The following is a 15144-nucleotide window of genomic DNA, read 5'->3' as shown; positions in this document are numbered from 1 at the left end:
AAATTTTCATAACAGAAGCCTTGGAGGTTTGGAGGTATGCACTTCTGCAATATGTCAGTAACCTGGCAGAGCCGCAAGGAACTAGAACTCAGGTTAGAAGGACTTCTTGGTCTGCACTGAATCAAAAGGCCAAAGTCCTTGACTCAATAATTTGTATTGGCTGTAACTTTCGCTTCCCTGACATGATCTCACAATTTAGCTTCAACTGTAAGTTCTCATACAGCTCAGTTTAACAGTATCAAGAAGTAAATGTAACAGCTGGTGAGAGAAGGAGACACAGAAGCATCGTGTTAAGAGCTGGACAGTACAAAAGAAAGAAATTCTTGTACACTTTAGGATACTTCCCATGTAGCCGCCTTGTTCTCGTTCACAAGTTACAGTGAATGTGTGCCATCTCTTTCTTACAAACAGGCATACACTCATACATGGAGGATATGTGTGCATGTTATCTAGTGGGAATATATGAGTGTTGCTCCTTTCAGACAAAATGGAAACCACACAAATTAGGACTGCATGCTGTGCTTTCCTGCCCGTAGGTATGGGGAAACATAATGCCTAACAGGGGCACAATTCTTCTTATTAATTCTGTCCAAATGTACTAATCTTGTTTACTGGCCCAGGGTATCCACAGCTGGTAGTGTGTCACTTTCTTTCATTTACTCATTTGTTGGATTGCTTTTTTAAAAAAAAAACCTAGCTATTTTTGACAACACTGGTTCCAAAGCATATACCAATCCTATAGAAAGATGACCTCCTCCATCAGTGTCAAAATTACTAGTTTCTTTACTGCTACACAAAGGATCATCATCTCCAAGCAAGATCAATAACAACTACATCTGAAAGAGGCTATAATAATTCTGTGTTTTGAATTCGAGGCATAGGAACATCTTTACCAGTGTTTTTAACTGTCATTTCCCCTTTAAACAGAAAGCCTCTCCATACATCTGGACTTAACTGTTTACCTTTTCTTCATTAACCCTCTGTTTCCAGTGTTGTGTGTGTGAGTGAACAATTGAAATTGAGCCTCATCAAAGAGGACCTCTCTCTCCCTTTCTCTCACTGTCACACACGCACACACACAAAGCAGACACACAGAGTAGCTTATAACAATGTTCTTTTGGACAATGTTGTTTTGCATGTCCTCCTTACTCTACTACTATCACAGGTTTCATTGCTATTTAACATTTTTTTAACAAATCCGATGGAAAACTCTCGGGTTTTGTGTTGCAAACCCAAGCAAAGTTCTGTTGCTCCTCAGCTACATGTTTATTTTTACAACAAATGTATGTTGAACGGGTGCCTCTTTCACCCGACAGAGGGGAGAGCGGGAATTTCCCCATCTCCCCTCCATCTGGTGAAGGAGAATAGAGAGACCCAGCAAGCTTAAACTTGCTGCGCTGCAACTCTTTCATCCGGTGGAGTGGAGAGGAGATGGGGAAATTCCCCTGTCTCCCATCCATCGGGTGAATGTGTTGCAGTGCAGCAAATTTAAACTTGCTGGGCTGCCCTTTTCTCCTTCACACGATGGAGGGGACACAAGGAAATTTCCCCATCTCCCCTCCATTGGGTGAAGGAGAAAGCAGCAACCCAGCAAGCTGAAACTTGCTGCGCTGCAACTCTTTCATCTGATAGAGGGGAGATGGGGAAATTTCCCCATCTCCCATCCATCGGGTGAACATGTTGCAGTGCTGCGTGTCGCTGCCTCTTTCACCCGATGGATGGGAGATGGGGAAATTCACCCTTCTCCCCTCGGGTGAAAGAGGCAGCAAGCCCAGCAAGTTTCAGCTTGTTGGGCCACTGCTCTTTCCTTCACCCAATGGAGGGGAGATGGAGTAATTTCCCTGTCTCCCCTCCATTGGAGGCAGTGGGGCCACAGCAAGTTTAAACTTCTGCACCGCTGTTCATTCATCTGATGCCGGCTAGACTGGGGGATTTCCCCTGTCTCCCCAGTATGGGGTGAAGATGAGGCAGCAGCATCAGGGCAAGTTTAAACTTGCCACACCACCACCACTCACTGACCCATTGCCAGGGAGATAGGAGAATTCCCTCCTCTTCCCAGCTTCGGGTAAAGAGGAACTTGTCGGAGCAGGAAGCTTCCATGTGCTCCAAATCTTTATTGAGCATATCAAAGTGGGCTGATAAGCAATTTCCGAAGCAGCTTGCCACTTTGGAAATTGCATAATTCCAACTCTTTTTCCCGCTTTGTAAATTACGAAGCAGGAAAACCGAATCTTTTTTTGCTGCACACTCCTAGATGGGAGGGAAGGTAGCATCGGAACAGTGTTTGTAGAGGACCATGTAATAGAATCTGAGTTGTATTAGGAGGCTGAGCCAGATCAGAGCACAAAACTTGGCAGCTTATATTGCATCAGGTACATCAGATTCTGGGATTCTCCCATCCGTGCCAAATGACACTCTCTATGTAAGGGAGAATTTTTAATGCAGGAACAGAGGCATAAACAGCTGCACTGCTTAACCTATATAAATACCCACTACTCCCAGTGGCTCTTAGCCCTGGCAGGGAGAAAGATGGGCAACTCTTGGTTCACTTGTAAAGAAAATTAAAAAACAACAACAACACACTGAAACATGCAATTGAGAAGAGCTACATCATGCCTCATATAATTTTCAATCCTGAGCATTTTCTCTGGCGTTGTTCTGTTAAAGGATGTCTGCTGTGTCGGTGGAGGGGGCAACACTGGAAAAAAAGTTAATAGACTCAAAATTGTCAACCAACTTCAGAGTGACTGTAGGAGTTGCAGCGCCAAACACAAAGAGAAATGGAACATCCTAATCCAAGCAAATACCAGAAACCCCTCCTGAATTTTCCATTGAAAGACATGATTTACTCTAGCAGGCATAACTCATCTTAAAATAAATCTAGGAACCTCAACATTGGCTATGAACTTCTCAATGATAGTGGAAGTTGCAGTTCCCCAAATGAAGCTGATTGAAATATCATGGCCCACGTTTTTGAGAGAACCTCCCAAATTCTATTTGCAATGGAAGCCAACGTTGACTGAGGGAGGCATAATTCATCTGAAAATAAAGCTAGAGTCCGCAAAATGGGCCTCCAGTTTCAGAATGATGGTGGGAATGCCAAACTTAAAGAGTATTGAAACCCTCCAGAACCTTCAGAAACCACACCATACCCCACTTTCTGCATCAGAGGGCATGACTTACTCTGGAAGGCGTAACTGATTCCCTCCCGCCCCCGCCCAAAAAGGTAGGCATTTTAAAATCGGTCACCAAATTCAGGAGTTGCAGAGACAAAAAATGAAGGGAATTGGGACATCCTGGTCCAGGTTATCTCCAAGAGGCCCTGATGCTACATGCAATGGAAGCAAAGGTTGTCTGTAGCAGGCAGAACTTACTAAAATAAAGCTAGGATTTCAAAATTGGCCATTGGCTTCAGGGGGATCATGGGAGTTGCAATACCAAACATCAAGCTCATTAAAAACATCTGTTCCAGGTAATTAGAGAGCTCCCCTCTTTCCTATCGGCAATGGAAGCTAAGATTATCTGTGACAGGTATAACTCATCAGAAAATAAAGCTTAGGAGTTCAAAAGTGACCAGTTTCATGGTGATGGTGGCTGGAGTTGCAGTACCAAAAATGCAGAGAACTAGAACTTCTTTACCCAGGTTGTTATGACAAACAACCACCCTTGCTGTTTCCATTACAGCTAAAGTACTCTGTTTGTGTCAGGCTTAATACATTAGAAAATAAAGCTAGGTGTATCAAAATTGGCTGCCAGCTTCCAGGTGATGATGGGATTGGCAGAATCCAATTTCTGAGTTCAGTGTGCCACAGATGGAAAGACAGATGGACCAATGGAACAACCTATACTTTAACTATAATCAATAATACAGGTATAAATATAAATAGATAGAGACATTGCTTGAACAAATCCTTCATCATATATTGATGACAGTATTCTAACATGTTCATCCTTCCAGACCACCTTAAAAATACAGAAATACAATATTGCCTTAAGCGATTCCTGTGTCTAATGATATAACAAAATGGGTCTCTTGATACATTGAGCCCCACACTACATATTCTTACTGAAGATTTGGGTGTCCTTGTACAAGGATCCCTGAATCCTGTAAACTGGAATCCTTCCAATTCCACAGTTCAGGATATTGGGACTGATGTTGGGATGGGTAACCAAATCAGCCACTTTTGCTAACTTTTCTAAAAAGAACTCATAAATGTGTAAGAGCATAATATACAAAGAGAAAGTTTCCTTCATTTTTTCCTTCTTATTAATTGATCCCTGTTGTTCATCTCAGGGTGCAGAATAATGAGGTAGCATTTAGGGAAAAATATGCATACCAGTAAACCAGCAGAGGAGGCCAAGATGGAGAAGATCTCCACAGCCACCATGTGTTTCCCTTTCGTGCTCAAGTAAGTTGGAACAAAGGACAGCCAAACGCTGCAAAAGACCAACATGCTGAAAGTGATAAATTTGGCTTCATTGAAACTGTCCGGTAATCTCCTGGCAAAGAAGGCCACTGTGAAGCTGACGGTGGCCAGCAAGCCCAGGTAGCCCAGGACACAGTAAAACATGGCAACTGATCCCTCATTACATTTCACTATGATTTTCTCATTCAGTGAGAACATGTCCTTATCTGGGAATGGAGGGGAAGTACTTAGCCAAAGAGTACAAAGTCCTGCTTGAACCAAGGCACAGGAAAGGACAATAGAATTTGCCATTCTTTTCCCTACCCATTTCCTCACTCTGGATCCTGGTTTTGTAGCCAAGAAAGCCAGAACCACTGTGATAGTTTTGGCCAGCACACTGGAGAGGGCTACAGAGAAGATGATGCCAAAAGACGTTTGTCGGAGAAGGCAGGTCACCTTCCCAGGCTGTCCGATGAAAAGAAAAGAGCAGAGGAAGGAAAGCAAGAGAGAGATGAGGAGAATGTAGGTGAGGCTCCGGTTATTGGCTTTGATGATGGGTGTATCCCGGAACATCATAAATATTCCAAGCACCAAAGCTATGACCATAGAAAAAGAAACCGCCAATATAGCTAAGATGATCCCTAGAGGTTCTTTGTAAGAAAGGTAGGTCATAAACTTGGGAATGCATTGATTGTGTTCCTCATTTGAATGCTGGTCGTCTGGACATCTGACACAGGCATTTGAATCTGAAAAGAAGGAAGAAGTGTTTAAATCTTTTAACCAGCTACCAGGCCAAAAGATTCCCATACTTTTTAACAGCCTGAGCCAGACAGGACAGGCTCCAGTTCCACCTCTCCTAAGAAACAATCAATAAGAGTAGGCAAAATGTTGGGCCAGTGACTGTTGGAGACCATTGGGAAGAGTGAGAAACTGGGATAAAGATTTTGGAGGCAGCAAAAATATACTGCTGGCATTTACAAACTTGTTCTGAAACACTGCAAATTCCTTGGTTAACTTCACTATGTTTATGAGTTAAAATACATTCACTCCAATGTTCTGTTTTGTAAATAAAAGTTCTTTTCTTGTTTCTGTTTTATCCTGGCTGGCTTGAAATAATGGGCTGAGGGGAAATATCACACACATTGATCTCCAATACTCCGGCCACATTAAATGGGCCAAGATTAAGTATATGGTGGCAGCATATATTAGGGAAAGTATACACCAAAGTTCCTTTCTCCAATAGCCTGGGGTTGTAGCTGGGTGAGGGGAAACAAATAGAGGGAATGGGCTTCCTGTCTGGTGGAGCCTCTGAGAGAAGAGAGAGGGGACTAGGTGTGGATTTTGGTGAGGACTCTACCTGATAAGAAATGTTACACAGGAAGCATGTCGTGAATGCTCTTTAATGTTTGGGAAGCCTCCAAACCTGTGAAGGGAGGTTTAGGGTGGGTGGCGGTGAGAAAAAGGCTGGTAGCCAGAGAGCCAATAAAAAAGTCTCATTTTGTATTCTTGAAGGTCAGCATGAACATGTAGGTTTCACTTAGCTATTTTCATCAAACACTAGGCTCAAGTTAGGAACATTCTGATTTAGATTACACGTTGTCTTCTGTGAAACAACTCTCTCCGCCATAGCCTCCAGCATTAATCAAGTTTTAATATAGCAATAACAAAGTCACCTAACCTGAAGAAGCATGGCAATTGTTACTGGCAAAAACTCTCTCCTTAACTGATCAGTGCTCGAAAGGACTGTATCAATTTGAAGAATTGCTCTTGTTTTATGCGTTTCTATGTATTTTTTTTTAAATCAGATTACAGTGGCATAGGCAGAAGATATATGAGTCACGTTGGATGCAAATCAAAGAACACTTTCCTGACAGTAAGCCCCATTGAATGAAATTTGACTTCCTTCTGAGTATACCAGCTGACAGTTGTTCCTCTAGTTGCAGTTGTGGATAATCTCCCCCTGCAACTTCTCTAGAATAGTTCTGCCTTGTTGATGTTGTTTGATTTACTTGCAGCTTTTGACACAGTTGGTCATTGATTCTTTTAGGCCTAAGGAAATATGAGTTGAGGATCTCAGGAATGCTTCTGATATTTCCATCAGAGACACTGCAGATTTATCAAATACATGCTTACTATGCAAAATTTCTGTAATCATCCTGTTGGTTTAATTACAGTCGAGTCTCTTACCATATCTTTCCCTCCTCAAAATTTAAATTAAATGATCACACCAGAGTAAGAACATCCACAATCAGTTATATATTCAAGAGAAACTTATGGTTAAGAAGTTCATTAATCATGGAGGGTAAGGAATTGTAGGGTCAGCCATTCCCTCCAGATCACATGTTCTGTGGACCATCCTTGTAATGGAAATGATTGAGATATCTACACATTGAGTGTCCTACCCATTTGATCAGAGATCATTCCTTCTGGACATGGGGCACAATCATAGCAACAAAATTTCTCTCCCTCCTTCTTTTTCCTGCTGTAGCCTGGATAGCAGTTGTCATTACACTTAGAAAGCGGCAGAACCTGTCAGCGAGATAATGTGTATTAAATATGGCTGGTATAGAGGAGATGGCCTTGGACATTCTAAGGAGCACAGATTGTCCTCTTCTGTGGAGCAGTCTTGTACAATTGGTCTGATAATTGGCAAAAATTAGGGGGCATATTTGATTATAAAATAATATACAGTGCATAGTTGATGATCTTCAAATAACTTTACTTAAATTAATGACCAGAAAATGTAAATATTTCACTACAATGCACTGTGATAGTTTTGGATGTTAAAAATCAGATTAAAAGTGTTGAATAAATACATGTGGAGGTGAATTCAAAAAGCTAAAAGCAAATTGTGCTGTAGCCTGGGTTGCAGTTGTTGTTACACTTAGAAAGGGGCAGAACCTGTCAGTAAAAATAAAAGATAAATAAGAATTTGGCCCTCCCAAACAGCAGGCAACAGCTGCTTGGGCCAGGAGGCTACCTATTATTCCCTTGGAGGAGATAACAGCAGATTAACCCTTTCCCCAGCTATTTAAAAGTTTAGGCAAGGGACTGAGCCAAGTGACTTAAATGGCAGCTCCACCCCATAGCCTCATAGTTTGCCTCGTCCTCGGTCAAGGAAGGCAAGCTGTAGCCTCTCCTCAAGTTCACTCAAGAGGTGTACAGCACTAGTGGCTGTGAAACCTACAGCAGCAACTCAAGCGGTGACAACTCCAGTGGCGGTGACCTCACCAGCTGTGGCAGATACTGCCTTCATCCCGCTGTCCACTGTGGTTGCTCACCCTTGATCTGAGGCAGTGGTTTGAGCCTACTTTTTCTGGTGGTTGCAGTGGCAGCCTTGGTAGCCTCTGCCTCCCCCTTCTTCTAGAGCCAGTTCAAGTACCTGCAGTTCCAGCTTGCTCCTGGGTGCTGGTTTTGGCAGCAGTTGCAGTCTGCTGACCTCTGTTCCCGTGGCTGCTCAGTCACATTCTGGGGTGGCATTTCAGGCATGCTTTGCCGGGAGGCTGCAGCAACAAGATTGATAGCTTTCACCTTCCCTCCCCCCCCTTCCTAGAACCAGCTCAAGCAGCTGTTGATCCGGCTAACCCCTGGGCACTTATTTTGGCTGCAGAAGCAGCTGCGGCCTTATGGCCTCCACCCACCCACCCCTCCCTTCTGGTTTGGCCCTTGGGTGCTTGCTTGAGTGGGAATTAAGCCTTGTTCTCAAGACAGCTGCTTATCTCTCAGGGCATATCCTCCCCACCATTAAACTTCTCAGCCCTATTCCTGTAGCTGCTGTGAGCAGTGAGGGCAGTAGACCTAGCCTCCACAGCATTTGCTTAGGGGCCTAGCAGTTGGCCAAGCCTGCATTTGCCAGCTTGCCTTGCCATTTGGCACTAAGGCCTTTGCCTGGTGGTGAACGGAGTGGAAGTTAGAAGATGGAACACATGTGGCCGAGGCTGAATGATCAGGCCTTCAAGTTGACATGGCGATGAAAGATTGGCATCAAAATGGCTAAATGAGACATAAAATTGGCATTTTGCCTCCTCTTGGTTCATACCAAGGATTTTGAGCTGTTGGTTTTTCTTTTGAAGGGCAGTTCACTGCCAATGGGGTGCTCCATCTCATGTGTGGCCTTTGAATGCTTCGGATCTTTCCTCAAGTGGGTGCTGCACCACCAGCTCCACAGCCATGACATAGTTCACTATCTGGATGACTTTCTTTTTGTGGGCCCTGCAGGTTATCACCAATGTTCCAGGCTGTATTGTCTAAGGCTTTCACGGCCGGAGAATGATGGTTGTTGTGGGTTTTCCGGGCTGTATTGCCGTGGTCTTGGCATTGTAGTTCCTGACGTTTCGCCAGCAGTTGTGGCTGGCATCTTCAGAGGTGTAGCACCAAAAGACAGAGATCTCTCATTGTCAGTGTCACTTAGTGTCTTTTGCTGGAAGAGGAGCTTCAAATAACTTCTGATGCCTCTGGGTCCAATGGCTTTGGAGACTATTTAAGGGGGCACTGGTGTGTGGAGCAATGGCCAGCCGACTGGGTTGAAAGTGGTCTTTATGGAGACCTTCCTTTTTTGGAGTTTTTCCCAATCCTTCTGGCAGTTTACCTGTGGAGGCGGGAGCTGGCTAACCACTCTGTCCACTTTTGGTATGAGAACCAGGCAGTGGTTCACAGGCTCAACTCCCTTTCATCTAAGTTGCCCATTGTTAAGAGTTTTGTCTGGCCACTCATGCTCCAATGCTTGCAATTGAACACATTATTCATGGCCAACCACATCCCTGATGTCAATAATGGCATGACAGATGCATTGTCTCACCTACAGATGAAGTGTTTTTGGAAGTTTGCCCCTGAGGCCAACTTGCAGCTGGCTTGGATGCCCCAGAAGCTGTCACAGCTTTGAAGACAGAGGAGTACTGGGCAATCCAGCTAGCCATTGCCCCCAGTATTCAGAGGGCTTATGATCATGCAGTATACCAATTTGTTGGGTTTAGGCAGAAGGCAAGACTGCAACAGTTATGTCCAGTGGAACACCTTATGCAGTTCTGTGTTGAGCTAAAAGGTAAAGGCTTAGCTGTTAAGTCCATTAGGAGCCAGCTAGCAGCCTTAGCCATCACCAGCAAATCTGGAGATCTGTCTGAAGCCTTTCTAACTTATGAGTTAGAAAGATGTTGGAGGGTTGGTCTTGGGAGTCTGGTGCTCCCCTGGATGAGAGGCAACCTATCTCCCAGCTTTCCTCTGTGGGCTTGAGTTGGTACAGTGTGTCACTCCAAATCTGAGGAAGTGCTTTTACATACAGCCTCACTGACTGCCTTTTTTAGAGCTCTGAGGATGAGTGAATTGGTGTCTCAGTCTCTTAAGGACAGGTTCAGAAGAGCCCTAATGGCACATGATGTTAAGTTCATAGAGACAATGTTACCCTTAGGGTCAGGTGCTCCAAAACTGACCAAAGGCAGAGAGAAATGGTGATTCAACTCAGCCCCTGTGCTGATTGGGGGTTATTCCCAGTGAGTTATGCACTACAGCAATATGTGGAGGTTTGAGGGGATGAGGATGAGGTGCTCTTTCACCAAAAGAATGGCATACCCCTCACCAAATACCAGTTCTGGACAATCACTGATCAGGCGCTGTCCAAGTTAGATTTGGCAGTCATCAAATTCAGCACCCATTCTTTCAGGACTGGGGTAGCTTCCATGGCACAAGCCATGGGCTGGTTGTCCAGTATGTTGGTCAGTGGCAGTCATCCATGTACCGACTCTATGTGTGCCCCGTAATATCATTGTAATATGCCTTTATTAATTCTTTTTTTCCTTTCAGATGCTTTGTTTTGCTATGAGAGGTTGAGGATCCTCATCTGCAGGCACAGCATGGTTTTCTGGGTGGCCCATCATGCCAAGAGGACACTGATCAAGTCCGAACTTGTTCTCAGTGAGTGAGCTAGTCAAGTGCCAGGGCTGACATGTACTGAGATGGCCAGGACTGCTGTCACTATTGTTTGAGAGGAGGAGTGGTCCTCTGCCTCACATGTTGGTCAGTCACCTCGGTTGTAATGACCTTAGCTTGGCCTTTTCATTTAAGGTGCATGCAGACTTGCAGCTGATAGGCAAGTGGTGGCCTGGTGTGCTGATCTTTTTGTCCACAATGCTTCCAAGTCAGATGTGGCAGGAAGCTTGGGACCCAAAAAGGAATGGAATGGGCTAGGCACAAGGACAAGAGAGCCCTTCAGAAGCTCTTCATTATGGGATGAACTAGAGATTTATCTGCCCCATCTGCAAATAAGGGCTGAATTTGCTGACCTCTATAGAGGTCTATAGGTGAAAGGCAGCGACATTTCCCTGGAGGATTTGCGGCAAGGGCTTCATTTGGCCTTAAGCCACATGTGGGGCTCAAAGGCCTAAGCAGAGGTTTTGCCTCTGTGATGGCAGCAGAATTTGGAAGAAGTGAGCAGGCTGGGAGCACCCTTGACATCCACATTGTTGGAGGAATTAGAGTCTGTCAGCATCGGCTGACATGTTTGATGGCTGCCAGTTATGAGGACAGACTGCCAGGTGGGACCACCTGTACAAGTCCTTCCCTCATGTTCTATGGCTGGGGTGGTAGGAGCTGGAAGGGTGGAATCATTTTGCCTGGCCAGCTGGGTCCCACCTATGCACACGGGTGCCTTGTACCCGGGGTAGTGAGGCTCGCCCAGACAGGTCCAGGTGGATGTCCACAGGTAACCCCAGGGCTTGACTTGTACCACTAGTTAGACCCTTGCCATGTTTGCTTAATGTTGCAGTTAATGTTGCTGAATAAAATGACCTATTAGTTCCCAAGCCTTGTGTCTGCCTCTTTCTTCTCTTTGGTGGAGCAAGAGAATATATCTTAAGTATGGCTCATATAGACGAAGTGGACTTGGACATGAAATTATCATTCCAGGGAGAATGTTCTCTTCTGTGGAGCAGTCAGTTACAATTTGTCTTATAATTGTCAAAAATTAGGCAAAGTATTTGATTATTAACTAATATGTAGTGCATAGCTGATAATCTTCAAAATGCTTTACTTAAATCAATGACTAGAAAATGTAAAGATATCACTACAAGTTAAAAATAAATTTAAACAAGTTTAAAATAACTGATACGTAAGTAAAACACCAGGTTAAAACTTCATTTTCAAAGACTTGTTGAGGAAATATATATGGAGGTGAATTCAGAAAGTTAACAGCATATTGTGTGCTCCAGCAGGATGACAGGTCAACTCTTCCTTCCCTCCCAATATTTTTTCCCAAATTTATATTATCTGAATCTCACCTTGTTGAAGCTTCTATGCCAGATAATTAGATCATCATTAATGGTTAATTCTTGGCCATGAGGAGTCTGAGGAGCCAGTCTTCCTACTTTTACTCTAATAAAAGACCCGTTTGAGAAAGTGATCCAATTTGTAACATCAAAACCTTCCACTAATTCTCCATTATCATTAAACTGCACAGCATCCCCAGCGCTGTTGTTGAAGGACATGCTTCTTAGAAAATGATGGAGCTGGAGATATGAAAGGAAAGGATAATTCACATAAAATGAGAATGTCCTGGCTTGATTTTGGCCAGTTTATTTTATATAGCAGATCTGCCTTACAACATGATTATATATAGAAAAATGAATCATTTAAATCAACTCATCATCATCATCATCATCATCATCATAAGAATGAACATTACAGCACATTACAGGGCAGTGAGGTGAGACCAGGCAAACTATACAAAGGGTTAAAGGTGGCCTCTCTACTTAACATTCCCCACAGTATATGGGAACTGAAGCTCCTCATTTCATCTTGAATCCTTCTTACCCATTTACCAGGCAGAAGAATGCCTGGTAATCCATGTTTACTCTCACCACTAACATAAGGGCAAATGACATTTCAGCTTCTGTTTTGAAGCTGACACTAAAGGCATGCTAATTGCTGAGTAACAAGCTGGTGACTGATAAGTCAGTTGACTAATTAGGTTTGTGGCTGGTGAGTTACGCTAGCAATCAGGGTTTTGTCATAGACGTGCAATTACCTGCCATGGCTGCACATTCTGAAATGCCTTCCTACTGCCATCAATCAATCTTCGATGCTGGAATCTGGCTATGTAGAAGGCATGCAAAGCATGTGCCACAGCATAGGCAGCATTGTAGACATTGTAGCTGTGGCCAGTCATGCGCATTTCAAACAACATCCCAGGAAGGTTCTCAAGCTTCTCTTCCCCAGTACAGGCCCTCTCATTCTCTTCATGTAGGCTGGAAATTTTGAAAGAACAGCTGAATGCCTGCTCCCAGAATTCCCGGATAAAACCATCTCCTTTTGCCCAGAAAGGTCTTATAAGCTGAAGGAAATTTTGGAATCCTGGGGGCTGATTGGAGTGAACTGCAAAGGATATGGCACCATGGAAGGTTTCTACATCCCAAATTCTTTGTATGGACAAAGATTCAAAGTCCCAGTGGGATGTCACAATCCATACTTTACCTCCAAGCGGCAAGTTTTCTGATGCATAGAGAAACATTCTTAGAATGTGCATTGTTGGAGGTTCTCCATATACGACATAGACAGTGGCTTTACTCTCTAGAAGAACAGGGTATTGTTCCTGCAACCTGTAAAGCAGTATTATAAATTCATCCTTATATGTCCTTTTTGGTGTTCTTAGTATAAAGGAATAACAGATATTATTCTGTGACAGCAAAGGCACCATTGTCTGTAGAAATCTGTCCCCGTTGTCATCATCCACAGCAATGAGACCAATCCATGTCCATCTGAAACGGTGAAGTAAATGTACAATTCCCATGTACTGAAAGGTTTCATCTGGGACCATTTGGTACAAGGAAAAAAAGCGTATTTTGCCAGCTTGTCTTGGGAAAAATGATTCATATGTGAGCTGAAAGACACAGGTATTTTTCATAAGGATTACAACAAAACATTCAATTACGTGTTAAAATGTGAAATCTGTTGCCACTGTTTTCAAATGGCCCTACCTGTGGAATGTTGTAGATGGATAAAAAGTCAGCCATATGGACCGTGGTTTCCGGGAGATATCCTCCAATGACAGCCATCACATTTCTTTGAATATCACACTGAAAGTTGGGAACAAATCGCTCATGTGTGGAAAGGAGGCTCAGAGTGGCCTTATAGGTGATTTGTGCAAGGGAGTTGCAGTTGAGGATGTGAAACCCCAAACTGATGTTTGGTAAGATGTTGGGATTCTCATTGATCTCTTTTACAGCAAACACCAAGGCTAGGGGAAGTTGGTAGTTCTTCGTCACAGACCTGCAGTGAAAGCGAGTCTCTTTTACACATCAACAAACACTATTCAATAAAACAACCAATCATAATCTTGATAAGCTTCCGCTACCGCTTTAATCGCATCCAATAACATAGATATGGCCAATGAAAAATACAAAGAGGAAACCAGAACAACCAGTAAGCCAATATACATTTGATAGCAATATTCAGATCGATGCTTTTTGCACATTTCACACATTATGACTATTTTGAAACAGGTACCTAAGAATTTATCGATCTGTACTATGACAATAAGTTTCCCATTGCTCTCTTTTGACTGTGGTTTCACTGAGAAAAATAGGTTTGTTCTTAGGTAACGTGTGAGAGGCCTTACTTAAGCACTGAAAATTACGAGAGAAAAAATATATGAAGAATAAAACACAACAATATTTAGCATATAAAATATTATTTAACTTATTAATAATGTGACCCATTAGAAAAAAAGAGGTGGAGACAAAAGGTGAGAAGCAATGTGAATTTAGAGTTAAGTCGAATTCTCTTAATTCCTCTTTGCCAAATTTCAGTCTGTTTATAATCAATTCCTCTTTCATGAAGAGGAAGATTCAACTGGTAACATATTTATTTATATGCTATAAGCATAATTGGAAAATTAAGAACAAAAAGCCAGTAAACACAAGCCAGGACTTGCCTGAATGTATGCTTGCCGCATCAGACTGCTTTTGCATAGTTAAAAAAACCCCTTCAAATTTACATTAATTAGAAACTAAAATGAATTCTTGTGAAAGACAAAAGAAAACTTCTTAATTTTCTAAAAAAGAAAATTCCGGAAAAGGAAATTCCACCCCTTGTAACAACCGTATGTGATCCAAGGAAAGAGTTCTGAACTAACAAGGATCATGAGCAGATGTGCAGTTTTCTTCACACGCCCTATAGAAAACTACGTGCTTCATTCAAGCACGGGCTTTTGAAAGATCATTCTTCAGTGGACTTTGGCCAAAAATATAATGAAGACAAAACAAACAAAAAAGACTGACACACCCAAATGCCTTCCATGACGCTATTTCCCCCAATTAAAATTAAGATGTCTGCTAACTTTTTGGTCTTACTTATTTTGGTCTGAACATGTTAGGAAAAAAAGGGGGGGGAACCAAAATAATTTCTTACATAGGCTCTTTACTCAACATCCCTTTAGGTTGGTATAAGAAAGAGGGAGAGTCATAAACCAAGAAGATGTGAGAGACGATATAACCAATGAGAAGGTCACCCGGCTGATAAAATTCATGAGAAATAGGAAGGAGGTCATCATCATTTATGGAACAGACAGTAGAATGTCTCTTGCAGACGGTATGACTCAGCAGTACAAGCAGAAGCAACATTATCAGTACCGTCTTCTTCATGCCACTTTCTCTGCAGATGCAATTGCCTCTGTTTCCATCTACAATATTATCCAGGTAGCTTCAGTTGCAGTTCAACCTTTCTTGATTTTCAGGTGACTCTGGCAGTACGT

General features: G+C 42.9%; 1 protein-coding gene across 1 annotated transcript; it reads right to left on the bottom strand.

Annotated features, from left to right (window-relative positions):
• Positions 1-4250: 4250 nt before the first annotated feature.
• LOC129339738 (vomeronasal type-2 receptor 26-like) lies at positions 4251-15034 on the bottom strand. The gene is made up of 6 exons (XM_054994320.1): positions 14802-15034; positions 13370-13661; positions 12421-13272; positions 11675-11902; positions 6809-6935; positions 4251-5152 (listed from the first exon to the last, which is right to left on the bottom strand). The coding sequence occupies exons 1-6, from the start codon at positions 15032-15034 to the stop codon at positions 4251-4253; spliced, it is 2634 nt and encodes an 877-aa protein (XP_054850295.1).
• Positions 15035-15144: the final 110 nt, after the last annotated feature.

This window comes from Eublepharis macularius, chromosome 12 (genome assembly GCF_028583425.1).
Source record: "Eublepharis macularius isolate TG4126 chromosome 12, MPM_Emac_v1.0, whole genome shotgun sequence".
Lineage (NCBI taxonomy): Eukaryota > Metazoa > Chordata > Lepidosauria > Squamata > Eublepharidae > Eublepharis > Eublepharis macularius.
This window is presented reverse-complemented; position numbering and strand designations above follow the sequence as displayed.

What these genes read in the sequence shown, in the direction of transcription:
- LOC129339738 (XM_054994320.1), bottom strand. Translation starts at nt 15,034, where the DNA reads ATGAAGAAGACGGTACTGATAATGTTGCTTCTGCTTGTACTGCTGAGT. An exon ending in ATGTTGAGTAAAGAGCCTAT is followed by an intron (nt 13,662 to 14,801) that starts GTAAGAAATTAT and finishes CTTTCACTGCAG; the next exon opens with GTCTGTGACGAAGAACTACC. An exon ending in CCATCTACAACATTCCACAG is followed by an intron (nt 13,273 to 13,369) that starts GTAGGGCCATTT and finishes TGTGTCTTTCAG; the next exon opens with CTCACATATGAATCATTTTT.